The sequence below is a fragment of the Anopheles coluzzii genome, chromosome 2, assembly GCF_943734685.1.
Source record: "Anopheles coluzzii chromosome 2, AcolN3, whole genome shotgun sequence".
Taxonomy (NCBI): domain Eukaryota; kingdom Metazoa; phylum Arthropoda; class Insecta; order Diptera; family Culicidae; genus Anopheles; species Anopheles coluzzii.
The window spans coordinates 124,529,726-124,557,301 of NC_064670.1; the positions used below are offsets into that span (position 1 = coordinate 124,529,726).

Here is a 27,576-nt window from a genome sequence, read left to right on the forward strand (position 1 = left end):
GAGGAAGCAAAAGCTTGTGTTCGCCCTTTTACTTGCTCGCTGCACAAACACGCTTTTGTAACATCCTTTCCCACGCGCGTGGCGTTAGCCGGAAGAACGCCTAAAGGGGCATGGGAGGTGGTGGTGGTGGCTCGTGCCGGCTCGAGTGTGTTCCAAAAATAGTTTGTCCCTACCGAAGGGAAAATTCGTCACGCCGACGATCGAAGATGTCGTCGTCGTTGTCGCCGTCGTCGTCGTCCTGATCGAAGGCTGAAGCACGTCCGATGAAGCATGAATTTCGATGTCCACTGATTTGAGCTCAGCTGACAAGGGAGGCAAGTGGCCACAAACGGAACTCGCAGCACTGTAGTTCGCCCAAAACAGAACTTCATCGGATTGAGCCGAGCTGAAGGGGACTCATTATATCGGAAAAAGTTGGCTCCGCAAACACACAGGTAAGGCAAAAATCGATGTAGCCGAACGTTCGATGAAAATGTCATCCTTCTGTTCTGTTCGTTGGTGTGTGTGTTCGCCCCCACACAGCGAAAAAAAAGTCTAGGCTTGGCGATTAATTATGCCTTCCATCCCCCGTTCCTCCCCCGTACTGTACTGCCACGCGAGTGACCTTTCCCCGTTTCCCCGTTTTAGGGAGAAAGTTACCACCTTTTCGTAGCAATCGAGGAGAAGAAGGCGTTCCAGACGACGACGACGACCACGGTGATGTGATGGTGATGATAATGATAACGATTGACCGAGTTCAACAACGTCGGTTTCTCATCGATTTCTTCTCGATTTTTATGCCCTCCGGGTAAACTGTGCTTTACATGGTCGTGGCATTCTTTAAGGAAGAGTGATGCGGCAAGCTTTTCGGAATCGGAAATCATCGCCGTCTATTTGCGGACGTTTGGAGCGCCGATGGACGCAAAAGCAAAAGATTGATGGACTACTGCCTCTTCTGCGCGTCATACAGATTGGGAGTTCAACATTGGGGTGAGCAGGCCTGTGAAGTTGTGAACGTAGAAGAGTTGATGGCCAATGACGATCACACCCGAAGCCGACATACTAATGCTCCGGAAAAACGCAACAGATAATGGCGCAGTTTGTGTGGAAAGTATGGGTTTTTTTATTGTTTGTTTATGAATAATTTCCCTTTCCCAATAAGCCACAAACCCTTCGCCATATTTGACCATCGCCACCAATTGCGGTCAGTTTTTGGATGAAAATGAAGGGCCCCACTAGGAAAAAGTGTAATAAAATTTTGTGCGGAAAGTGCACATAAAAACGGATGCCCGTATTCATTACACAACAGTAACCAAATTGGGAACGCAAGCCAAAGAGTGGAAGCAAAATTGGTTCCATCCTGAAACAAAAAAGTGGGCTCCTCACTCGAAAATGAGATGAAAATTGCTTCTAATGATGGTAGAAGCCCACGTTTTGCACGATACAAAAAAGGATACTACCAGCAAAGGATTAGCCCCCAAAAAAGCACCGTGCTTCACGATGGATCACGGATCATTTCCGCCATGTGAAGGAGTTTCGTGAGTACAGTCGTCAACTCGTACGATTTAACAAAATGCCCGTCATGGGTTCAATCCCCAAATAGACCGTGCCGCCATACGTAGGACTGACTATCCTGCTATGGGGGGAATCAATTAGTCACTGAAAGCCAAGCCCACAAGTGGGTAGAGGCAGGCCTTGACCGACATCGGTTGTTGAGCCAAAGAAGAAGAAGAAGAAGGAGTGACAAAGACAAACCGAACTTTGTGCTAAACTTTGTTTTATGGTGCCGGCATTAAAAGGTTCACTCAAAGGTTGTTTTTTGTTTGATAACTTCTCCCAGGAGACGAAATGTGTGTGTGTGTGTGTGTGTCCCGTAATTGGTGAAAGAAGCACAATCATCAGACAGAGAACGCCCGACCGCCTCTTGTTACAGCCAGCCAGCACACCCGGTGAAGGATAATTAAAACTGAAATCTCTGACCTCTACGTCCTTACGATCCTAAGATAGGAGGGTCATTTCGCGGAGGCGATAGCGAAAAAAAAGGTTAATTGATAAACTGCATCGTTGAGTTGGATTTGTTTAAAAAAAGTTATGCTTTTTGGGAACCCTGTTTTGTTTGCGTCAGCATAGAATTAGTCTCAAAATGGTTCACGATGACATCATCCTTTCCTTTTTTTGTTTGTTATTGCATAAACTGCTCTTTACGCAATTAAAACAATACAGATGGCCGCGGGTGCCGCGGTGTTTAATGTTGTAAAACAGATCCGCTGTTTTCTTTTCAAACGTCCGTTGCGCGAATGTCCGAACTGTGTCCGTAACTGCCCATGCAACGAAGCCGAGCTAATAAAATCATGACAACCAAAGCCAGCGGCACCATCAGAGCATGGTGCTAACTAGATCGTAAACTTTGTAGCTTAAACACACACACACACAGCGAGCAGGGTTATGGTGGTTTCTCTCACACTCACCCCAAATGCCAGATGTTCGGCAAGACAAGAACTGCTAGAAATTCGACATTAACTTACACCACCGGGCCCAAATCTCGGACACCATCTCGGGACACACAAGTTCAGGTGGTGGCAAAACTATCTCACTTTTTCACCTCAAAATACTACCACCACAAGACAGCTATGGAGCGCTACAGTACAGTACTAAACAATCTGATCAGACGCGCTCTGTTGACCAAGGGATGACAGTTCGATCTGTCCCATGACACCTGTACGGTGTTTATTTGTTTGTGCTCTTTGTAGCTTAATCAACGCCATACTAGGCGTTAGAACAAACATGCACACCGACACACATCGGCGCGTTATACTATTAGATCATAGGATAGATTGTTTGTACGCGCGTTGTTTATCATTCTAGAGCACTGGGGCATTGGTCGTTATCTATCGTTTCCTTTTTTTCTATCTCTCTCTCTCTTTCTAAAAACACGTGCCAGCCATCTGTCTTGTCAGCCGTTTGATCGATCCGGGAAAAAAGGCTTCGCATACATGTTTTCATTGCTTTCCTTTCATCTGCACACGTTTGTGCACGTCTCTCTGTGTGTGTGTCTTTATGTCAGCTGTCGCTTTTGTTTGTTTTTCACTGCACTTGACTCGTTCACTCAGGTTCAGGTGCAGGTGACACATTTCCTCGCCCTTTTTTTGTAAATTTGTGCAACTTATTCCATTCATTAGCACACAACGCCAGGGGGGAGAATCGTTTGAACATTGAACCTGTCTGTTGGCACACCAATTTTCGTCCGTTTCTATGGCCGGATATATCGGATGAAGAATTGTAACATGCTCAATCAAATTTATCAACGTTCGAAACATAAAAGTAATAAAAAAATACGATCAAACTTGTCCATTTCCCCTTTCAACTCAGAACAACACCAACACACACACACGCGCACACATCACACACAGAGACAGATACCGGGCCCAATTTGATGAAGCACGTTTTGCACAATCTCTTGTCGCAACACACATAAGAGTAGGCGAGGAGTAGGCAGCAGCAGCTGCTGCTCCTGCTGCTACAAAACAACACATTTGGGAGAAAGGAAAACAACACTTTTCGTTTAAAGTACGAAAGTGTACGGGGAAGAAGAAAAAAAAAGAAAAGAAGAGTAAAAGCAGTGCCGCCGCCGGCAGGATAGTGTCGTGACAATTGCCCTCGGCCACTGCCCTTCCCGTTTTTGCTGCGAAGCCTTATCGCTTGGCTACACTTGATATCCTCGCTTGCTGCGATGACTACGGACACTTCACTGCACTCGCAGCATCTTCTCGCAGTGTGTGTGTTTGTGTGTGCCGTAGTGTGTTAGTGTATGTGTCAGGAGGATCACCTCCCTGACCCTGGTGGACGGAAAGTGGCGCACGTGTTGCGAGTGTGCGACTTGTGTGTTGCAACCGGTCGGTCAAGTGCTCGTGACCGGTTTGTGCAAGTGGTAGCTTGCAATTATCATTAGAAAAATGGGTACGCGGTGAAGGGTAGTAAGTAGCGAATGTAGTGGTCCTGTTGCAGGTGCAAAACACCCCCAATCAGCCATAACCATTCTGACCACAGTGTCTAATCACCACCAACACTTGCTGGATTAGAATGGAAGAATGTTCTAACATCTAATTCCTAGTGGATCACAGAACACCCTTATTAATATGGTCACACAGCTGTATGAACTGCATCACTACACTTTAAACAAAACGCTGATTCATTCCATCTCAAACACACATTATTACATCACGATCGTACACCAACCCAACGGATTATTGATCACACCTTTACACACCTGCAAGAGCAGCCAGCACAACGGCGGCAATTTCGACTCACGCGGCATGCACGCACGCACCACCTTTAGCGGACGAGCGCAAGCACGCACGAAGCAGAATTCCTCCAATCCGTTCTGGTCCGAGCAAAACAACACACTCGCGACGAGTTTGCCGGAGAAAAACGATTTTCCCGGCCAGATGTTCGAGACAGCGTACGTTTCGTAATGCTCCGTGTCAGCCGAATCAGCCGTCGGTATGGTCGCGACTGAGTATGGAACTGTAGTTGATGCTCCTGCTCTTCGAGCGAGCAAGCTTCCTTCCGAGCAAGCTCCATGCGGTTACAGTGCTGGACGCGTGTCGGCACACTACACACTTGGCAGATGATTGATCGCCAAAAAATCACATTTATTGTTAGGTTGTTTAAAATATGTTACTAAATTATTATACTCACTTGGCTAATATATATTTTTGTTTTATTTTTTTGTGCTCTTTATAAAAAAATGATAGTTTCTACGGACCAGTTTATGTTTCCTATGAAAGTAGTTTCAACGATTATTCCCATTCGACAATGGATTTTGACCATAGTTTACCGAGGACCGTACGAGGACCCGACATTGAGAGTACATTTCCCGCCTACTGCAGCCGAAATGGGGGAAATTCTCCGAAATGAAAAGCTCTCTGCTTCTCCTTATCAAGCTTTTCCCATCTGCTGCTGCTCTCAGTAAGCTCCGACAATTTTCCCCTTATTTGAATCCGCTCAAAGAACGTTTGGTCCCTTTCGTGCTGTTGTTCTGGCGTACTTTTTGAAGATTTTGTTTTATTGTACTTCTGTTACTTTAGAGAGCTTTCGTTTTAAGGGGAGAATTTCCACTGTTACTTTCCAAAGCTCTTTTGGGGTTTAATGTTCTTGTATGATCCATGAGCTGTGTTATGCTTTGTATGATGATGTATTATACTATTAGCGTAAATAGAATGTGTAGAAATTAGTCAGATGGATATCTGTTTTATTACCTTTCATCATGCAAATTGCACACTTTTACCTTCACCAGACTCCGAAGTGCCATATGTGAAACAGCACAATAGTTTAAATATTCAACAAGTTCTTTCACCGCAAACAGCTATTTTTAGCAAGCAGAGTTTATTTTAGTATCACCATATGCTGCACAGCTATATATTGTTTATTGCGGAGTCTTGTTTGCCTTAACATGACATGCAATCCAAATACGGACCCTGAGCTTGAAACAGCTAACGGTGTCAGCCCAACGTTTGTTTTGGTTTGATACATTTTTTTCCTTTTTAAGAAGCATTGCGCTTCGTCCTTTTTTATCCTTAATCAAAAATTTTCCTTCTATTTTTCCTATGCTTTCAAGTCGATTAGGCTCAGTCTTTGTTATCAAGTATAAATGTATCGAAATCCTACAATTATTGCTAATTTATTGAAAGCGCTAAAGTGAGATATTTCTGATAGAAAGCATTGCAAAAGGAATATATTATCATAACGAGCTAGCTACTTCACAGGTGCTTTTGTGATATTTGTGGGGCTTTGCTAAAACGACGTTGTACTTATTAAAAACAAAACAGTAATATATAATTTATTAATCCTAAGCCCTTTTTGTGCGTGACCGTCCCGCTCGGCCGCCTTAATCCAAGAGAGCACGATCGTCCTTTCGATCGTGCTGAGTGGCCTCTCGGCTCGCTGAGTGACCAGCCAGTCGGAGCCGGACTGTTTGCGCAGGTTGGCTCACTTATCGCATTTCGCCCTAAACGCCTCCATAACATCTCCCTCTCTTAAAATAGACGGTACACATCGAACCGACTGGGCAATCTTCTATTGCGAGAAGAGCGTCGTGGTTCCTGTACCTGATACAGCCTTCTGGGACGTGCAGTTGTTGTTTTTCCAAATGTTTGTATGGACGTAGCAGGAGGAAGCACCGGTACCGTTTGGTGGTCGCTGATGCTTGAAGGTAACGGTAAGTCTGCTGGTGGTGACGGTGCAGGTGCAGGTGGACTTTGTACGCGATCCAAATTCCAAGCTTCAAGCAAAACATCTAGAGGTAAGCGAGGCTGAACTACTGTTGAAGATTCTTCTTGCGTTCGCCGACGTAGCTGATGAATATGCCGTCGAATGATCTTTCCATCAGCCGTCCTGACCACGTACATGACTCTACCTTGTCGCTTCAGAACCGTCCCGGTTATCCATCTCCATCCATTCTGGGAATAATGTTTAGCATAAACGTTTTGATTAGGGCAAAATTCTCTTTCTTCTACAGTAGGGCTTATCTGTGGTGGGTTTTGTAATGGTGTTAATAAATCCAGCGGTATTCTTGGGCGTCTACTCAACATGATCTCCGCGGGAGACTTTGATCCTTCCAGACAAGCGTTTGGGGTAGACCTGTAAGTTTGTAAGAATATGTCCAAACTCTCCCGAACCGTGTAACCATCAACTTCGATTTTCCTCATAGCTCGCTTAAAAGTGTCCACAAATCGCTCTGCCTGGCCGTTTGATTGTGGATGGTAAGGCGCCGTTCTAACGTGTATAATACCGCTTTTCTTACAAAATCGTTCAAATTCAATACTGCAGAATTGTGTCCCATTATCAGACACTAGCGTCATCGGCATACCAAAACGTGCGAAAATACTACGAAGAATAGCAATTGTAGCCGCTGATGACGTGTTGCTAGTTTGAACTATTTCAGGCCATTTTGAAAAAGAATCCACTAATATAAGATACCACTCTCCCTTTAATGGACCAGCATAATCGATATGAAGGCGTTGCCAAGGAGCTGAAGATTTTGGCCAGCTGGTTTTATCGGTGCTTGGAGGTGATTTGGCGGCTGCCTGGCAGGCATGACACGAATTAACCCATTCAGTAATATCACGATCCATAGATGGCCAGTACATGTAGCTTCTAGCTAAGGCCTTCATCCTTTGAATCCCCGGATGACCATGATGGATCTGACTCAGGCATTGTTTCTGTAGCAGTTTGGGGATCACTACCCTCTCTCCAAATAGGATACAGTTGTTTACTGCTGACAAGGACTCTCTTCTATCATGGTAACGTGCAAGCTCTGATCCATACGATACGTTTGTTGGCCAGCCCTTTTTTATATGTGTGTAAACCTGTCGTAGTACGGGATCGCTCTGGGTTTTTATCTCAACGTCTCTGAACGTGAGGGGGAACGAACTAATCGCATTGATAACTACTGCCTCCAAGTCTTCTTCTAGGCTAGCGCTCGCGATCACATATTCTGGCTCTGGCTTTGCATGATTTTGTATGAGACGAGACAGGACATCCGCATTTCCAAACTTGTCTGATTGTATGTATTCCATTTCAAAATCATAAAGCTGTAGCGTCAGCGCGAATCTTTGAAGACGATTTGCTGTATAGATCGGAATCCCCTTTTTTGAACCAAATATTCTAAGCAGTGGTCTATGATCTGTTTGTAAAATAAAGTGTCTCCCAAACAGCATTTTATGAAATTTGGTTACAGCGTATACTATGGCCAATCCCTCTCTATCGATTTGGCTGTAACCTGTTTCTGCTTTGGTTAGCGCTCTAGATGCGTGCTGTATTACTTTAACGGATCCATCAGAGAAAACATGGCTAATGGTTGCTCCGACCCCTATAGAAGAGGCGTCTGCAGAAACAACAATTTTGGCTCGGGGATCGTAATGTGTGAGAAGCAAATTTGATGATAAAATTTCTTTAAACTTTTTAAAAGCTTTTTCACAATCAAGGGTCCACTCGAATCTTCCGTCCTTTTTTAAGAGCATGTCTAAAGGATACCTTAACTCGCGCATGTTGGGCACAAACTTGCCATAGTAATTAATGGCACCTAAGAATGATCTTACGCCACTTAAATCGGTTGGTGCTGGTAAGTTGAGAATTGCCGCTATCTTTTCTGGATTTGGTTTAATTCCTTGATGATCAATTATGTGGCCTAGGTATGGAATTTGGTACATTTTAAAAGAACATTTCTCGGCGCGTATTGTAAACCCGTAGCTTTCGATCCGTTGCAATAGTTTGTATAGATTAGCATCATGTTCAACCTCAGTTTTACCCCCTACTATCACATCATCCATATAACCACACACTCCATTCAATCCAGCTAGCATGGTATCAATAATTTGCTGGAATGCGGCTGGTGCAATCTTTATACCTGGTGGTAATCGGTTGTATGTGTACAAACCACGGTGTGTATTTATTACCAAAAACGATCTGTATTTTTCTTCTACTTCCACCTGAAGAAATGCATCCGATAGATCGATTGTGCTAAAATATTTGCAACCGGCAAGTTTGGCAAAAATGTCTTCGGGTAATGGTAAAGGGTATTCATGCGTCCGTAATGCTGAATTTAGGCCGGTGGAGTAGTCTCCACATATTCTTATAGTTCCATTTGCCTTTCTAACAACCACTATTGGAGCCGCCCATTCCGAATAGTCTACCGGCGTAATAACTCCAAGTTGCTCTAATCTGTCTAGTTCCTTATTCACAGCTTCTTGCATAGCATAAGCGACTGGGCGCTTTGGACAAAAGGTTGGTTGGGTGTTCTCTTTTACTTGCACTTTTATACGTGCCTTGGTGCATAAGCCTGATCCCCTAAAAACACTGGGAAACTTGGTTTCTAATTGTTTTGCAATTGGTGTCGCTGTCGAAACAGCTCCACAATATGCATTCATCGGTAACGATCCGAGATCAAATGCGTCGATGATATCTGCACCCAATAATAAGAGATTTACGCAAGCTACGCGGATGGTAGCTGCTTTTGTTTTCTCTCCAACCGTAACAATTCCTTCGAATTCCCCGTCTAAGTGAAGGCTAGCCCCTGAAACTGTTTTTGCTCGTATCTCGCATGCATTTAGAGGAGGTTCGCCTAAGCTTTGCCACAGAGATCTATTTATGATCGTAATATCGGACCCCGTATCGAGTTGTAACCTGGCATTTTTCCCATTTATTAGTACGTTAACGTACTTACGGTTTACCGCGACGGCACATGCATTCACCGTGACGATACGTGTCTCCACCGATGGGCTCTGACGAAATTTTCCTTTTTGGGTCGCGGTATTGCAGTGGCCTTCCCGATGTCCTATTCGTCCGCAATCTTGGCACTTGTGCGATTTATAGCCACAATATTGCACCCAATGTCTGTCGCCACAAAGCCAGCATGGTCGACTGGGATGGGTGTTCCGTGCGGGAGGACGCTGCTTATCATATCTTTGGACATTATTTCTTCTGGGGAATTGCCGGTGCTGAAAACTCGAATTTTTAGCTTTAGTATGATTGTTAAATTTTTCTTTTTTGTTATTGTTATGCAATGCGAGTACTTGCCGTTCATTTTCTTGAATCATTGCGCTGTCTCTTTTTAGCGCGGCAATGCGACTACATTCCTCTGACAGTTGCTGCAACGTAATCTGCTCTCGATCCTCGATTTTCGCCAACAATCTGGTTCGCACTTCGACGTCTCGTTCTTCTCTTAATCCACAAACGAATAAGAGGCACTTTAGCTGTTCCTCGTCGAGCTTGCTGAGCTCGAACTCTACGCATGATTTATTTACACGACATGCGTAGGTAAGCAGATCCTCTTCAGGTTTCCTTGTAAGCTGCAAACACTTGTACCTTTTGCTTATCAAGGATTCCTGCACGTCGAACAGCACAGCGAGCTTTGCGATCGTCTCCTTGAATGAAAATTCACTTGAACGTAGGGGCAGGATAAACGACAAATACCGATCATGCTCGGCTGCACCTAGCTTCCTTAAAAGAAGTCGCACTTTTGCTGCATCACTTAACCGACAAGCATCCTCGTTGAACAGCTCCTCGTACCGGGAAAACCATGTTCTGAAGGTGATGCCAGCTTCAGGATCGAACCGAAATTCCATAATCGAATTGGCTAATGCTTCCGTTGCTTGCTCTGGATTGAAATTTGGCGTAAATGCGGGCTGGTTTGTTTGCTGGGACATTATTTTACTAATAAGCTGCTGTTGCTGGGTCATTTGTTGCTGCATCATTTTCAGCGTTTGTAGGAGTACGGCGTTATCCACTACAGCTGAGCCCGTTTGCGATGGCGGTTGCACAAATTGCGATGGCGCTGATACCGGCGGCGCTGATGCGGGTCCCAATTGCGATGGCGGATAGAGGTGCCCATTTGGGGACACCTGATGATGGAACGCTACTTCGTGCACGGAGGGAACGTGCGGCTGCGATGCTCCGGGTTGCTGCATCACCGCCGGGTTGAAAAATCCCGGCCGGCCTAAGGATGCACGTCGCTGCTCCTCCTCCGTCGGTAAATCCATCGTTGCATCAGCGGGGTTCATCTTGCGCTTCTTGGGACGTGGTGGCGCAATTGTGTGGGTGTATGTGTGTGAGCGGGACACGGAAGAAAACGAACAAAAAACGAATTAAAATTTGGTCAGCACTTTACAACACGAAACGATCACATTAACTTTTCTCGTCGCCACTTTTGTGATATTTGTGGGGCTTTGCTAAAACGACGTTGTACTTATTAAAAACAAAACAGTAATATATAATTTATTAATCCTAAGCCCTTTTTGTGCGTGACCGTCCCGCTCGGCCGCCTTAATCCAAGAGAGCACGATCGTCCTTTCGATCGTGCTGAGTGGCCTCTCGGCTCGCTGAGTGACCAGCCAGTCGGAGCCGGACTGTTTGCGCAGGTTGGCTCACTTATCGCATTTCGCCCTAAACGCCTCCATAACAGGTGCATATTAATTTAAGCCAGAGCAAACCCACAAAAACCGGAAAATAAAGATTGTTTCAATGTGCTTTTGAGCAACCGTTTCCCGATCGATATGCGCCTAAATGTATGCAACCCTCCCTTCACACCTTGTTAGCGCATTGCGGCTTTCCTCATTTTGTCGCCTGGGTGGCGACGTTTTGACAGGTCGAGGAGAAGAAAAAAAACATACAACACATCAAAACAAACACGACACGGCCGGAACGACACGAAGGCAATCGCCGTTTCTGCTCCCCAAAAGTATCGTTTCGCATTCAATTTAATCCAAAATGCAGCCAGTAGACGAGAAAGAGGACTACATTCAACAGCGGTTGAACAAAGTGCTGGAATCACGCATCGAAACAGACCGCGAAACGCTGGACGCACTTTCGGATCTGTCCACCTTCTTCAAGGAAAACACTCTTCAATCGCGTCGTAACTTGAGATCGCAAATCGAGAAGAGAAGTCTGGAAATCAATCAGGTAAGGTGTTCCGTGCATTTGATGCGTTTCCTATTCTAATTCAAGTTGTTCTGCTTTTTAGAACTTTTTAAGTGCCTTCAAGGAAGTGAAGGAAGCACTGGACGGTATCTGCGATGACATCAACTCGATGAGCCAATCGGTCGAGAGCATGAAGTCGCAGCTGCGTAACACCGAAGCCCAAACGAAGGACCTCATCCAACAGGCAAACACCTTGCAGGAAGAAAATGCAAAGCTGCAAATCCAGCAAAAGATTGCGAGTGGGTTTCTGTCCCGTTTCCAGTTGTCCGTCGCCGAACACCAGATGCTGTACGGAGCGAAGCGGGATGCACCGATTACGGCCGAGTTTTTCCAAGTGTTGGATCGAGTTCAGCGCATTCATACCGACTGTCGGACATTGATGCAGAGTGGCTATCAAACGGTAGCGCTGGATATAATGGAGGAGATGACGTTGCACCAGGAAGCGGCACTGGAACGATTGTACCGATGGACACAATCGCACTGCCGCAATGTGGAGTCCAACGAAATGGGTGTACTGATCGTGGAAGCGATGGCAAGATTGCAGGAGCGACCAGTGCTATTCAAATACGTCATTGATGAGTACTCCACCGCGCGTCGTTCGGTGGTTGTGCGAAGTTTCATCGATGCCCTCACCATAGGTGGCCCGGGAGGAAATCCACGCCCGATAGAGATGCTTGCGCACGACCCGAAGCGCTACATTGGCGATATGTTTGCGTACATCCATCAAATATTGCCTCCGGAAAAGGAAAACCTGCAAATGCTGGTGCGGAACTGTGACAAGGAGGACATTTCCGAGCAGATTCAATCGGCCATGATAAACCTGTCCGATGGGGTGTGCCATCCGCTGCGTGTGCGCGTGGAGACGATCCTGAACGCGGAGAAGGACACCATCATTCTGTACTCCATCTTCAATCTGATCAAGTTCTACCAGAACATGATAAATGGCATCGTGAAAGGCGGCCAGCTGGAGCAGTGCATGGCCGATATGCAGCTGTGCTCCGAGACGACGTACCTCAACAGTCTTACATTCCAGGTGAAGCAGCTGCTTCAAGGTCCGAACGAAAATCGCTTGGGACTGGAGCCCCCGCAGACGGATCTGGTCCCATCGCCTAGCGTCGGCCGACTGTTGAATCTGTTGAAGGAGATCCTTTCCGTTGCCAGCATGGTTGCCGGCAGTCAGACGGACATTGTGAAGATTGTCGGCTGCGTCATTGATCCGCTGCTGCAGTCGGTACAAGAGTCGGCCTCCCATCTGCCCACGACGGACATGGCTGTGTATCTGCTGAACTCGCTGTATCAGATAGAAAGTGTCATTTCCATTTACGAGTACATGGAGGAACGGCTGGAACGGCTGCGTGCTCAGTCGGACGCTCAGATCGATACGCTGACCTCGGAGCAGGCCTCCTCGTTGGTGGCGAATCTAAATCTGGGCCCCATTTACACCGTGCTCCAGGGGAATGCTTCACAGATCGATCAAAGACATCTGCAGACCTTTGTTGTAAGCTAGAGAAACGATCGTTATACTTATACAGCGGTTTTTAAAATTCTTTCTACTTCGCACAGGTTAAATTGGAACAATTTCTCCAAACTCCTGAAATACTGCTAGTCCCGCAGGTGAATCTACTGCTCAGCAGCGGACATCGGGCAACGGTGCAGAAGCGATCGTTCAACGTAATCATTGCAATCTATCGTCAAATTTACGAGCGCATCAACGATCCCAAAAATGGGTACACCAATCCGGAAACCATTCTTTCGAAAACGCCGGAACAAGTAGCAGAGCTTCTTTGCGGGTAAGTGTTTTCTCTCCGGGAGGTAGGAGAAGATAGATGGTCTAACAAAATATTGTTTTAAAATAAATAATTGATAGTTAATAGGTGATGTTCATATTTTAACGAAAGAAACTGATTATTTGAATTATTTGACGAAAGCACCAAGATGTATATAGAAACCACCTGTCGAGCAGAATGTGTGTTGAAAGTTGTTTTCCTTCTAAAACTTTCAAATAAAAGCATGATAACGGCCTCGTGCTATTACGATAGTTCCTGAAATCCATTTATTATCCTCTGAACGTTCCCTTTTTGTGCTGGAATAAAAAAAACCTCAACCGCAATTCTGCCAAGAATGAACGAATCTGCCACATCTATATGAACCTTGCCAAGACCCCGACACGCAACTGTCAGCTGTCAAACGGCGACGCAAGAACAGCTTTCGAAAAGCGCTTTGAGTTTTTATTTATTTTCTTCCCGTGAAACGCGCTCCTTTTTCCGTTTCCAGTTTCCTGTTTTGTTCGCCCCTCTCTCCCGCTGTGTGTATGTGTTCCCGCCCCTGTACGGCTGTCCCTTGTGCGGTGCGCCGCCCTTCATTTCCGCGCCCTCAGCCAAGCTAATCTCGTTGCTGAAGACGAACCCATCCGCCCGTCGGTGTTGTGCGCTGGTGTGTTCGTCCCGTTTTCATTCATTCAGTCCGTTGCGAGCATTCCTCCGTTCTCCGTCTGACCGTTGGTTCGTGTCGTGTTCTCTCGAGTGGAACCGTGTGTGTCACCACATACTCACACACACACACACGCAGACGTGCGCGCGTTCGCATACAGACCACCACCACCATCAGCCTGTGGGCTCGCCGAGGGTCTAGTAGTCTGTTTTTGTGTGTTTCGAACGTCGAACGCAACCGTCCTCCAGTGCTGGTTCGGGCGGTACGGGCCACCGTTTCGTTTGCGGTCTCGCAAAGAGGCGAAGAGAACAGTGTGTGTGCGTGTGTTTCCAAATCCAAATCAATTGCAGCTGCTTGGAATTAGCCTGCAATTGCTGCACCGACTGTATGCACTTTGGCTGTGACGGAATGGTGCAGCCCCGTAGCATTCTTTCGCACGAGACGTGAGCAACCGCAATCCCTTCATCACAAACACCGTTCGTCCGTCGCTTGCTGTGCATGGGAACGCAGTCCGAGTCTCTTGTGTGTATGTGTGTTTGTGCCAAGGAGAAGGTGTGTAGAGGAGTGTAGCGTTGCTGTCGTCGTTGTGAATGAGCAGTGTGTGCATTGACTGTGTAGAAAGTGGCCGTAGAAAACTGAAGAGCCCATTTCGAGGGAATTGAAAACAACGGGCTTTTCAACGGGCCTTGTGCCGGAAGCCAAAACTGCCACCGGCGCGCGTTTGTGTATATGTGTATGTGTGTGTGCGTTTGTGCGTCCGGTCCCATCCGGATCCGTGTTTTCAGTGGTGATCGCGTCCGACAGTGATCCCCGCTTTGCCCGCTGGCTGGCTGGCTGGCCCCCCATCTTTCCGGAGTGTTGTTGGGCGCACAGCAGTGTGTGACGTTTACACTTTGCTACCGTTTCTGCCAGACGGCGGAAAAAGTGAAAAGAAGGAAAGAAAATGTAACAAAGCGTACGTGAGAACGAGCGTGAGAAAGAGATAGAGCGAGAGTGAGTGCGTGTGCAATTGCGATCGCGTTTGATCGTATGTGCAGAAAGAGAGAGAGCGAGCAAAGGAGAAGGAAGAGGTGCATTTTTGATCGACCCTTTTTGCACAATACTCTGTAAACCTGTGTGTATGTGTGTTTTGTGCGTGAGTGTTTGAATGTTGGTAAAATAAGAAGAAACAGGGCCGGGGGACAAGAGAAGCATCCCCTAATCCCCAGATCATATTCGCAAAGCAAAGCGGCAAAGAAGGCAAAACAACAACGAAGGAACGTCATTTAGAAGTTGGTGGTGTTGTGTGTTATTTTCTGTGCGTTAAGTGGTGAAGGAATTCCCTGGCGGTAGAGCGAGAGAGAGAGCGAACAAAGGCGAAGCAGCGCAGCAGCCTCGATCGAGCGCGCGAGTGAACGAGAGGGAGCATCGCGCGCGCGGAGGAGCGCCCTCGGAACACAACACACACTCATCTCAAAATGGCGGATTCATATTATCAGGTACGATCGCGGACATATTTTCTCTACTGTCGGCGCTCCAACACACATACCCCGCGGGGTGTGCTGTGTGCTGTGACACAGCTCCCATGGGAAGTGTTGTTGCTGGTGCTGCCGTGCCGGGCACATGAGAAAATATCGCTTTTTAGGAGGATAAGTTACAACGCGTCTTAAGGTGTGTGATTCACACATACGCAATTGGGGCGGCGCATTAGTGTGTGACTAATGTTATCTAAAATAGTACAGACCACTAGACAAAGGGGGGATGTGAGGCTTCTTCTTCTTCTTCTTTCCCATTCCCGGTCCCTGGGGGTGGTGCTGGTGGTGGCCAAGGGCGGCTGACCGGTTTGTTTTGGGACATTTATCACAACCACTCTGCTATTTGGTTCAAATGTCAGATCTGAAGCGCGCAGGCAGGTTCAAGGTGTTTATTTATTTTTCTGCGAGAAGATTCTAGTGCGTGTCCATGTGTCTGTGTGTGTGTACGTGACTGAACTGTAGCAGGCGACGACGACAACGCATGGCTTGCTTTGGATAAGCCGGCTGTCTCTGTTAGCTGTGCGCCGGGGGGACTTTCGGCCAGCTTAAGCGTGTTTTCCCTTCGTTTTAGGATGAAGAATGTGCCCCGGGAGGTCTCTTTTTTTGCATAAAATGGAGTATTTTTGCCGACGCAAAGACCCCTTCGTCATTCGCAATTTTGTGACAATTTTTGCACTAATTGCTCTCTTGCGAAACTGCCTCGGGACAACTGTTGTGTCTCCTTCTCCGGCCTGATTGCCATCCTCCTTCCGCCCACCAAAGGCAAAATTTTAGGTCCTCTTGTCTACGGTCTCTGGCCTGTGTCTCTTGATTGGCGTGACCTAGAGCATCGTTTATCTTCCGAAAACGAACGATCGACAGGCACAAACACAGACGGCAAGCGAGAGGATCGTACCCCCCGCCCCTTCTACACCAGAAAGGTAAGACGCGAAGAGTCACGGAATCACTCGCTGCTTGCTCGAGTGGTTTTTACTTCTCCAATGGGGTGGTAGAAGCATTTAAGATAGAAACAGGTTTTAATACCTCTGCTCTCCGTCCGTCTGCTTCTCTTCTAGGTTGCTGGTGATGAGTTTTTTTTTTGTTACCTTTTCGCTGCAAATATGTGTGGGAATAGAAGCACACACACACGACGACGACGACGAGTGTATTTCACCGGTTGCGCGATGGAAACGCGAAAACCGATCGATCGTCTTCTTCTTGTTGTCGCAAATCAACCGTCCCCCCGCCGACCCCACGCACGCCGTCGCCGACACACACACACACACTCGGTGGACACAGGACCGAAGATGGCATGTACGAATTGCTTTTAATTGCCGAGCCGGACTCAACACGCCGACGCAAATCGCTCCCTCCACCCAACTGGTGGGACGCATCGAGCAACGAGTGGCAAATTATTCCAAAACCGCAGCGGAATGTAATATCGGCCGTGTGACATGTACGTGTGGGCCGAGGAATTATGGAACAGGTGTACCCCATAACACCACTTCCCCCCTAGGGAGTTGTCTCCTTTTGCGTATTCCCGCATGTTTTACGCACCCAAAATCATACGCACAGGACGGTTTAGCGCGGCGAAGAGTGATTCAGAATCGCTGCAAACCACCCCGCCCGGGGACCGCCTGGAAAGGGGGAGAGAGAGATAAGAATTGAAACCACGATTAGTCACTTGTTCGACACGGCATTCGCTTGTTCCGACAACGCTTCTTCACTCTTCCAACGGTGGTGAGTGTTGGTCCCTTCCTAATCGTTATCACACAAGTGCCGTCATTCCATGTTTTCGATACGATAGCACGAGGGACGAGGGTCTTTCGTTAATCTCGCGCCTCCCGCTGTATTGGACATTTCCTCTGCTGGCGGTTAAATCCACAATAAAAGCTACCCGCAAAACGGGGGGTTACATGTCGCTCGTCGGGGCCGGAAATATGTGGCTACCGATCGATGGACGGATTGTGGATTGCGGCCAATGATTAGCTTGGTGTGGTTCGGGTGGAACCGGGGGAAATCATTATCACGTTGCTGCCTGCCTGCCACAAATTGTCAAAACCGCACCGCAATCGATTGACAAGAGGAGGGTGGAGGAGAGGGGAGGGGGACCATTTCCAAATCAAAATGTCCGCGGTTTGTCTCGTTTTTGCTGTCAAAGTCTGCTTCCGATGGCGTGACAACAGTCAATTCGAATGCATGGAATGAACGTCTAGAAGGGACGATTATAGTAAGTCGCATTCTTTCCGGTATCTCTCTAATCGAATCGTTCTGTGAATCATCGTTGCTTCTATGAAAGCTTTTCTTCCTTTCTTCAGTTTTCGATCTTTAAAGCTCTCTGAACCAAGCATTGTTGTAGCATTTAAAGCTACAAGTACGGTCGCAATCCTTCTTCTTTGAGCCATTCATTTAAGCATTCGCTCGAACACTACGCTCGCCACACGGTGTTTCCTAATGATGCAAAATAATGCTTCGCTAAAGCGCCGCACGCTTCTCCTTCTTCCGCCGTTTGGCATAAAAATGCACACTTTACAGCTCATTAAAAATGCGGCAAACCGCCCCCCAAACCGGGAAGAGAGAGAGAGTGAGGATCGTTGTCTTACCTGCTGGATCGGGAAAGTGGTGCTATAAAACTGGAGAAAAAGGTGAAGAAGAAAAAGCGTTAGATGAGCTCGTATGCACATGGTTTTAGTAATTGCGTAACGCCATCATCACCATCATCACCAACAACAACAACGTGGTCGATCATCAAAGGGGAGGGGTCCCACTTTAGGAAGACATTTTGCAACATTTTTGGGTGAACCGGCTCTCTTGGTCTCTGCAGCTGCCATAATGCCTCTTCACGACTCGTTATCATCGCCTGTCAACGTTCGATATGGTGGTGTGGAGGAGAGGGGGAACTATCAACCCCTTCTCCCTAAGGTCGCAAAAGTGTAGGTAAACCGAGCGGGAGATTATACGGTTCGCTTCCGGACGGACGGACGAGGCGAACGTTTGCGGACCGGGACAATTGATTTATTGACCTTCGATTAGAGACAACCGCAATCAATTAAGCTGATGACCACGCGACGAAACCGACCGATGACAACGTTGGTTCGAGGTTCTCGTGCCAAGTTCTGCCAGCGTGAAGACGACTGGTCCAATATGACTGGGTTCGATGTGTCCCCCTTCCGTGGGATGTACTTAAAGCAAAGGCCCTATCAAAAAGCCACCGTTTTATCGCCGCCAACCACGCGCTTATCACGCAAAGTGATTCGAGTGTTTTTGTATATCTGTCCGGTGTTTTCTTTCCTACCCACAAGCACACACACACACACACACACCCGTGACACACCCTACGAAAATGCCGAAAAATGTGCCGGGTTGTGATGTGTCCGTCCCGCCGAGTGTGTGCGCTGGATCTCTCACTGATCCTTTTCCCACGCGTTGGTGGCGTTGGCGTGTTTTTTGGAGTGTGTTCTAGCTCTTCTAAGGATATTTTTGGCAATCCTCCTGTGTCGATTGGAGGTGATGGCGTGTCGAAAATTGTTTGCGAAAGGAAATTAAACACTCCCGGTAGCATCATCCGCTCCAAGGTGGGGGGGAAGCCTTTTTTTGTGGTCCTTCCTTCAAGCCGATGATGATGATGATGATGATGATGGTTCACGCGTGTAGGTGTGTTGTTGGCACGTGGGTACGCGACACCTTTTATCGTTTCGATCAGGTTTGGGTAATGTGTTGATTTGCCATCCGTTTACCACCAACCTTCCCCCCTCTCCACCTCTTTGGTGAAGCCGTTTAACGATTTGTGTGTGTATGCTACTTCAGGGGTTGGTGGTTATTTTGAGACTTCCAATGCAGGAAATATTGTTCGAAAGGATTTTTCTATTAAATCAAATGTCAATTTCCAAAACTGTGCTTAATTTTAATTACCTCATTGTGTTTTATTTTAGGTCTTCCCACGAAGAAGATAGTCGATCGTGATATTACCCAAGCATTTGGAAGAAATTTAAATAAAAAACGAATTGCAACAAACACTTCTCCCTGAGGAAAGGGTCTTTGGCAATTGAATCTCTTTGTCGCCTGCAGCAACCCCTTACGAAGCATGAATTATTTAGACGCATTTGGGCTCGCAATAACACTCAACAGTGGGGAGGAACGATCTGGAGACAAAGTAAATTACTATCATTTCCTCAACATATTTGGCAATCGGTCGGTCGGTCGAGAGTGGTTGTTGCACATAAAACAACACCTTTAACCTCGTGGCCATGTTTCCTCTCGGGTGCAAGTGTAACACAACTGCCGTAGCAGCCACAGCCAGAGTTGTTGCCAACAGCAACAGTAGCATTAAGAGTTCACACGTTCCCATTTCCGACCTGTATGGTGTGGTGTGGTGTGTGTGGCACAACCAAGCTAAATAGTCAGTAAGTAAGGCACCGGACCGACACCACCGAACAAGAAGCCGCCATTCCTCCTCCCCTTTTGCCTTCGTGTGCGCTGTGTTTTGGTGCTCGGAATAAAATGGAACTAAAGCTCTCTCAAAGCTCTCTTTCCAGCAGCGCCGTCCCAGTGATTTACCACAGGACGGAGGGATCCAAAAATTGCCATTAGGCTGTACTGAAGAAACTGCCATGGCGCACCAACCTGCCCTCCGCAGTTTCTACGCGTTCCACAAGGCCCCACAAGCCCCACAAGAGTTAGACGCACTATGGCTTTTGTTGCAATAAAATGCGACGCACACACACACACATAGTGGCAGTTCCAACTGTCGACACCTCGCGGGGCTCCCTTACGCTCGCTGGGCAGCTTGTGTCGAAAAGAAAAGGCACCCCAAAAAGCCCTCGAGCACCACCGGACAGTCGCAACATTAGCCCGTTGTTTTACCGTCTTTTTTACTGTTACTGTTCTTGTGTCTTCACTCTCTTGCTCTTTCTCTCTCTCACTATCGCCCTGCTACATTTTGGATGGTCATTTACGATCTTTAGGGGGAGTAAGGGGAATAGGGGAGGAGCACACGAATGAAGAAAAACAATAAAATCTTTCGGTTTATTATGTAACGACTTGTGGTGGGTTTTTTCCCTCTTTTTTCTGTTTTCTCGCGTTGCAGTGCTTACTCGAGGCCAGGGAAATAGCGCCGAAAAGCGTCTCTCCCTAAAGCTTTGGCAAGCGTGTTCCGTCCGTCCGACTTGGGTTGGATTGGTGGTGATGATGATGGCAGATTCTTTCGTGGGGCATGATATGCCACCCGGTTCACACTTTTCAGCTGTCAGCATACTTCCTTTATGCTTTCTCTCATCGACATTTTGATGCATTGTTTGAGTTGATTGGGAGATTTATCAGAAAAATAGCTTGCGGAACGATAAAGGACACCCAACACAACCCCCCTGCCTGCCTGCCTGCCCTTCCCTGCAATGATTTGCATTCCATGGCCATGAAATTTGCACGCCATAATGAGGACAAATGCGCCGTCGTGGTGCCGGTCGTCGGTCGTCTCGCTGCTTTCCATCAGTGCTTCGGCTATTTATTTTGCCATTATTTGTGTTTATCTTGGCCAAATCGTTATTTGCTCTGAGGCGCGGGTCGATCGATTCCAAGGACGACGATTTGTGTAGTGCGAGTTTCTTCTGTAGAGAGAAAGGGAGGGAAAGATAGAGAACGCCTAAACGAAAAGAAGGATTATGGTTTCGTTTTTCGATGAGCTTAGGATACAGGAAAACAATTTATCTTATTTATGGGGCTGTGTCGGTGGATTTAGTTAGCAGGTGGTGGTGGTGGTGCTGGGGCTTCAAAACGGCTCCAGAGTGTATTCTTCACAGCCGGTGGTTTGACGGTGATATTGCAAGAAACAATCACTACGTGAATCGATTGGTCGTGGTAGACCCTTCAAGGTCCACCTCCCATCCTAACCCGCACATAAGATGAAGGTTCAAATTACCGTGTACTTATCATTCATGATGTATATTATCAGCCTGCACACACACACACACACGCGGTGTATTCTCCTTCCTCCTTTCCGAAAGAAGAAGCTAGGTGCTGCTGTATCAGAATGCGTGAAATGATGGCGCAAAAGGGCAATTTGGGTCACAGCCAAGCCAGGGAAGATGGTGGTGTGCGCATAGTTCGCATTCCATCATCAATTAGCCGGGTGGCCGGGTAGTAGAAGAGGAGGGTGGAGGTACCAATGCTGCAATTTGAAAAAGTGGCATCTTCTCCAGACACCCTTTACCCCCGAGGGGTGCACGCGAATCTACGTGATCGCGGGTTCTCGGCTTCCTCTTCCCTAGCTACTGGTGCGCTAGGGCTAGGTGCTACTGCTCATCTCAATCATCTTCTAATTATCCTTCAATTAGCTGCACGACTCGCTGAACTCTCTCGGCCCGCTCCCGGGAAATGGAAGCCAGCGCCAGGGTAACAGGAAAAGCCTTGATTTTCTGTCGGACGGTCGTCGGCGTCGTGGGACAGTAATTTCGCCACAAACCGGTTCGGTCATCCGTGACAACAGATCGAGGAGGGAGGGAGCAAAGGGGTCTGCTCTATGAATGTGCTTTGGTTCGAAGTTTGCATTCTTTTGCTGTGCTGCTGCCACCTCGATTAGCTGCTCTCGAACAGCTTTTATCAATTAAATTAACCACCTCTTCCTACTGGCTCTGTTGATTCCTCTTGGCATCTTGGACGATCAATGGGATTGATTCCGTTTTGTTGGGTAATTTCCCAGTCAGAAGAACCCGACAACTTGTGGAATCTATTACCAGCCAGTGCAGCCAGGTCACCAACAATGTTTGGGATTTTCCACAAAATTCCACAGTTCCTGTTGCAAAATCACGGATCTTGTCACAATTTCACTAAACCGATCCGATAAGCCTGCAGCCTGAAACCCCTTCCCAATCGATCAGACGATAGCACTTTACGCAACCGTTTCGATTGAATATTTATGCTCATTTTATTCACCTCAACCAAACCAACACACCACACATTCATCCATCCATTAGGATGAAGCTGACGGCTCTTTGATGTTTTTTTGCCAAACACATTTCGCTGGCGTACGTGCCTGCGCCAGTGTGTCCGTGTGTGGGCAGGAGATAATGTGACATCAGGCTAACCATCAAAGAAGGAAGGGAAGGGAAGGGAATTGGAAAAATAAATAATTTAAAACAGAAAACGAAAGCGAATTTCATTGGAAGTGGTTGTAAGTGGCCGGAAGCATCCTTCCACAGCGCGCGCGCACGCATGGCTTTTGATCCAACTCCGCTGATTCTTATCATAACACAATGTCGTCACATTCCTTCCCTCGCAATGTTGTGTCCCATTCACCTGTGACTAATCGTACGCAAACGGCGCTTAATGAAAAGCATCGAACCGCTTCGCCGTCGAAACAGTCATTGATCGGTTTCTTGATCGCTCGCGCTCCTATGATCGATACGTAAACCGGATACACAATCCCTTCAATAACTCACACACACATACACACTTGTGCACCTTCCACCTTGCAGTGTGTGCAATGGAGGAAGTGCATGTTTCGCATGTATATTTGCATAAAGTGCACGCGTCTTGGGATCTGGCTTGACTTGTGCTGTTGACCGATCGACCAAGCGTGTGCTGCTGCAACCTCCAAAGGGACGCGGGCGTGCGCGTCCGAAACCAGAGCATGGCAATTATTCTGGTGCAGCACCCCACCCCCTCTGTGTCAGGGGGCTCTGTTGTGTACCGACGACCACAAGCGAGCCCAAGATTAACGACACCACACCACAGCCAACAGCCACAATGCATTGCGTACGACGCGCCGTTTTGTGGGAAATGTAATCAAGTCGGTGCGTTTTAATGATTTATGTCGTTCGTTGGTTGTGGCAAGATGGAAGAATCGACGAGTCTCGTTGGCTGGTTGGCTGGCTGGTTGGTTTTTCATCACGACGCACCAAACGGTGCGTGGGCTTCACATGCCTTCTGGGAAGTCATTCCACCCATGATCGTTACAATGTGTATGGTTGTGTGTGTGATCGCTTATGCTTCACGATGTTCGAAATTGACGTATGTATGTAAATACGCTCCGTTGAGTTGCTGGATTCTTTGTACGGTTGTGGTGTGTGATTTGAATTTCACGGGCGCTTGCCAAGATAAACTTGCCCCGGTCGGTCAGTCTCGGTAAAGGAGCGTGTTCATACAGTGCTGGAGCTTATTTAAATTGATTTTAATTACGTCTCTAGACGGCTGGAAGTGGCTGTTTTTTTCAAATTATGAGGGAAATGCTTCATCGCAGGCCACTTACTGTTAAATACATGCTATAAAAAGACATTCAAACCCCCCAATAAAACACAATGAACTTTACCTTTAAGGCATTAAAGTGCTATAATTAAATTACTTACCATGTAATATACCCATCGTCCTGTGCACATAAAAGGATACATTGTTAATTTAACAAAAATCAATATCCTTTCCGCGCCGTCCACGTTCTCCACTGCGTATATACAATGGCGTATATGGGTTTGTTGGAGCGGGAAGGGGAGAGGGTTTTATCACACTACAGATTGCTTGTTTTGAAAGTAATCAGTGTGCAGCCTGATGCGCTGTGTGTGTTTATACGTCGTTGCCTTAGGACAATCGATTAACTCTTTACCCCTCTGGGCAGCATGATGGTGATGATGATGATGATGAAACGAAGGGAGAGTGTGTAATGCATCGAATCCTGGTCTGTGGTCTACATCGGAGGACTGGAGCAGAAAGAGATCGTCCGGATGTGACACAGACACACACACACACACAGAGGTATGTCGATGTCGTCAAACGGGGATAGTTCCTCCTTCCTTGTTTGCAGCACCCCGCGATGAGCAATCTCGTTAAACGTTAAACGATTAAAAAGTCGTCTTCCGCAGCACGGTGTGTGTGTGTGTCCGAAGCTTTGTGGCCGCCGCGGGTGAAAGTGTTTTTTTGTTGTCACTGCTTCCCAGTAACACTGTGGCTAACTCTGTGCGGACCTGATGGTGGAATCGTTTTGCCAATCACGTACACCAACAGCAACCGTCTCTGGATCGTCGGCGGTTTGTGTCCGTGTCCGCACGCGCAAAAAGGGACACACACACCGGACGGCCGGATGGCGGTGACGACTTCCTCGTGTGGTTGCTGGCATCTCTCCACGTCGGTGGTTATGACCGTGGCGGTGTTGTGCCTGTTGATGGGTGATAACGATTCGCCATCAGGCTTTTGTGCGTTGCGCGGTGTGTGTGTGTGTCGGGACGGATCCTCGGGCTCGTCGGGGCCGGATGACGGAATCGATCCGAGTTCATTAATTAAATTCCAATGCGAAACCATCAGGCGCATCCCGTGCTCTGGAAGACCGAAGAGAGACGGAGAGAGAGATAGATAGCAGGTCCTGTAGGAGAAGGATGCACTAAGAGGAAAGGGAGTGGAATTTTAGAGCCTTTTCGACGCGCTCTCCCGGCGCCCGGTGGTGGCTGTCGATAAATGGATTCGTTCCGGTTTGTGGTGGACAAAATTGAATCTGTTCGCGGGCGCGCTCGAGTTGTGCCGTGCGAAAAGGTCAAACAGCTTTCGCTGGCCGGCACCAACAAACCAGGACCAGGAATTACTGGGTGAAGTTCATTCGAGAAATCCATTTGTACCTTCAGCGAAACATGACGAAATCGGCAAATGTGTTTACCCCGCACTAAGCAACAACTTCTGGAAGGGATGATTTCAATTTCTGAGTCGTGTTCCGCAAACCCAAAAAAAGCATGAAAAAATGAATAATTGAACTCTTTTTTTTGTAACGATTGCTAACGTCAACAGCTTAACTCATCGCTTGCATTAGATTATGGTGATTCGCGCCACTCCTTCTCGGTGGGGCCTGTCTGTGAGGTCTGGGCGAGTTTTGGACGACTTCCAATAATTCCGCTTATCAGCTGACGCGCATGTAATTCGGCTGATAGTGTATGTGTGCCCATTCTTATCGGTCGTCGGCATGTTGTGCTTCATGTGCCTCCGCTACAGTTCATGGCTGTTTCGAATCGAATCGGGCTTTTGTGCTAAAGAAACTTTAGCGAATTACATCTCCCTCCCGGTCGTGCGGAATTTGTGTTCCCGTTATAGGCCGCGCTTGGGCGTATTTTGGCAAATTAGAGCTTCGCTTGACGGACGGACGGTCCACCGAAAAACCCTCATCAGTGGTCGTTTTTCATACTCCCCTCTCTTTACGCGTTGTTGATCCATCCCTTCCGGCCGAGCTCTCCACCGAGGGGGGCGGGGAGAAACAAGCTACAAAATAAAGTCAAATAAATCTGATGTGGCAGCATGACCAATGGATTGTTTACGCCTTTCCCCGGGCCAATTAACGCCAGGAATGATGATGGCGTTTTTTGTTGCCTCTACCTCCAACAACAAGCACCAGAGAAATGAGGAAAGGAACTGGGAAAAGGTGCCTTAGTGTGTGTGTGCCTGTGTCTGCGCCGATTACGTTAACCGTTTTGCCGCCTTTCATTTTTCCCGTTTTCCTTCCGCTCCCTCTTGCGTCGTCGTCGTCTCAGATCGTCCAAGTACTTTGGCAAATTATTCACGCAAAAAGGTGTCGATGGAAATTATTGGAAAATTCGGAACCAAAACCGTACCGAGGGCGAAGAGCGAAAGATGACGTAATGGGCAAAGAATTGTCCCAAAACTTCCGTTCGTTCGTAATGGCGAACGTTGAAGAGCGTTGGGATGATGGAACCTAATACGAGCAATTGAAGGTATTTTGGGTCATATTAAGGTTCAAATTGACCTTATTTTGGGAGATGATTATGTTAACTAATTGTGTACTTACATCATTTTCTCCAGGAACTCAAACTTCTAAAGTAAGCCTGAACTTTATTGCATTACAAATAATGTCTTTTGCGGTAAATTCGTACGAAGGTACCCAATCAATACCATCGACTAAAGGCAACATTGACGCAGGACAAAGTCTATACATTCGCCGGAAGGCAAGTTCCTTTCCCGACGGCTAATTTTCCGCTACAAAAATAACGTCAAACTTGTCTGTCAATCCTCCTACAATCCCCTCTATTCCTCGAACACAGTACAATTAAGTCATAAAGTTAGCAAAGGTTGCAATTCATCGTGGCAAATGATGAACGTCTATGGGGACGGGGACTGCACATACATACGGTCGGGCAAGAGCGATAAGACACACAGCTTACAGTAACACTGATAGGGATGTTGCAGCAGGTGTGTAAGGCGTGGATTGATGCAGTTGCAGTTGGGCGGTGTAAATGCATCTTCTCTTAACGGTGGCGCTAAGCTAAAGCATCACATGCCAGGGAGAGAGCCAGGCGTGAAGCGCTATAGAGAAAACGAAACGGCGATTACAGCACAGGAACACTGGCAACAAACCCCGCAGTCGCAGTTTCAACCATCAAAGCCATGGGAAAATGATGAAGCAGCAGCAGATCCAGCAAACCGCCTGGGACCTCTGCTGCATGCTAGTGTGTGACCGCCTTATCAGCCCCAACCCACCAAACATTCCCACTCGCACATGGCACAACACCGCTCCGCCGGTTGAACGCCGGTCACGTCTCACACATCTCTCAAAACATAAATACCGCAAAAGTCATCATCAAACAGGCATGTGCGCGAAGTTATTCAATCTTTCGGAACGCGCAAAACGCGCGCGATAAAGCGTGTGTGCAAACTGAATGAGAAGTGCGTGTGTGAAAACCGTAACAGCGCGCCAAGCAGAAGGAGGAGTAGGAACACAACCTGTGCTGCCGGAAGACAGGAGGAGGATCGGTGTGAAACTGAAGCGAAAGAGCCTGTGGGCTCTTGCGGAAACCCCGAACCAAACAGATCAATCACGACGACAACACAGAGCAAGGCAAGCGTCTCTTGGGAGTGTCTTCCGCAATGAAGGCTTTACACACTCACTGGTTGAAAGGATGAAATATGATGGCAACATAAAGAGCAAAATACACACACACGCGCGTGTGTGTGATGTACGTCGAGCCGCTTCCCATTAATTCCCCATCCACGGGACGGAAAATCTCGCCACACACTCTCGCCACGTAATTGTGCTCGCCTTCCGCCACGGAACACGGTTGCCTGGGTGGAAAAGCGGACGCGCAGCTACCGGGTTCCCAGCACGAGGCGTGTTATCAATGATGAGGAAGCAAGTAGATCGTTTATTGGAAAAAAAGGGGCTGGTGGGGGGCGGGATGCACACGATTAGCCCAGTTCTCGTGGAAAAATCTGGTTTCATTCA

General features: G+C 47.4%; 3 protein-coding genes across 4 annotated transcripts in view; 2 read left to right on the forward strand and 1 right to left on the reverse strand.

The window, feature by feature from the left end:
- The window catches only part of LOC120948186 (potassium channel subfamily T member 2), a 153,832-nt gene extending 149,325 nt beyond the window's left edge, over window positions 1-4,507 (reverse strand). Inside the window, exon 1 of one of the 2 annotated variants that reach the window (XM_040364271.2) lies at window positions 4,247-4,507. The gene's annotated coding sequence lies outside the window, so the exon portion shown is untranslated. Of the gene's footprint in view, window positions 1-4,236 lie in introns of both variants that reach the window. The other variant, XM_040364272.2, reaches the window with a different exon arrangement.
- Window positions 4,508-11,138: 6,631 nt separating this feature from the next.
- Window positions 11,139-13,325, forward strand: LOC120951187 (conserved oligomeric Golgi complex subunit 6). Its single transcript, XM_040369740.2, has 3 exons — window positions 11,139-11,436; window positions 11,498-12,952; window positions 13,018-13,325. Exons 1-3 carry the CDS (start codon window positions 11,245-11,247, stop codon window positions 13,246-13,248), a joined length of 1,878 nt encoding a protein of 625 aa, XP_040225674.2. The 5' UTR covers window positions 11,139-11,244; the 3' UTR covers window positions 13,249-13,325.
- Window positions 13,326-13,639: 314 nt separating this feature from the next.
- Window positions 13,640-27,576, forward strand: part of LOC120951284 (serine/threonine-protein kinase N) — a 64,473-nt gene continuing 50,536 nt past the window's right edge. The window contains exon 1 of the mRNA XM_040369890.2: window positions 13,640-15,362. Coding sequence (XP_040225824.2) covers window positions 15,342-15,362 — 21 coding nt within the window. The 5' untranslated portion in view covers window positions 13,640-15,341. The remainder of the gene's footprint in view (window positions 15,363-27,576) is intronic.

Bases quoted from the DNA above. Each gene is read 5' to 3' on its own strand.
- LOC120951187 (XM_040369740.2), top strand. From the start codon at position 11,245: ATGCAGCCAGTAGACGAGAAAGAGGACTACATTCAACAGCGGTTGAAC. The intron at 11,437-11,497 runs GTAAGGTGTTCC...TCTGCTTTTTAG, and splicing joins GAAGTCTGGAAATCAATCAG to AACTTTTTAAGTGCCTTCAA. The intron at 12,953-13,017 runs GTAAGCTAGAGA...TACTTCGCACAG, and splicing joins GACATCTGCAGACCTTTGTT to GTTAAATTGGAACAATTTCT.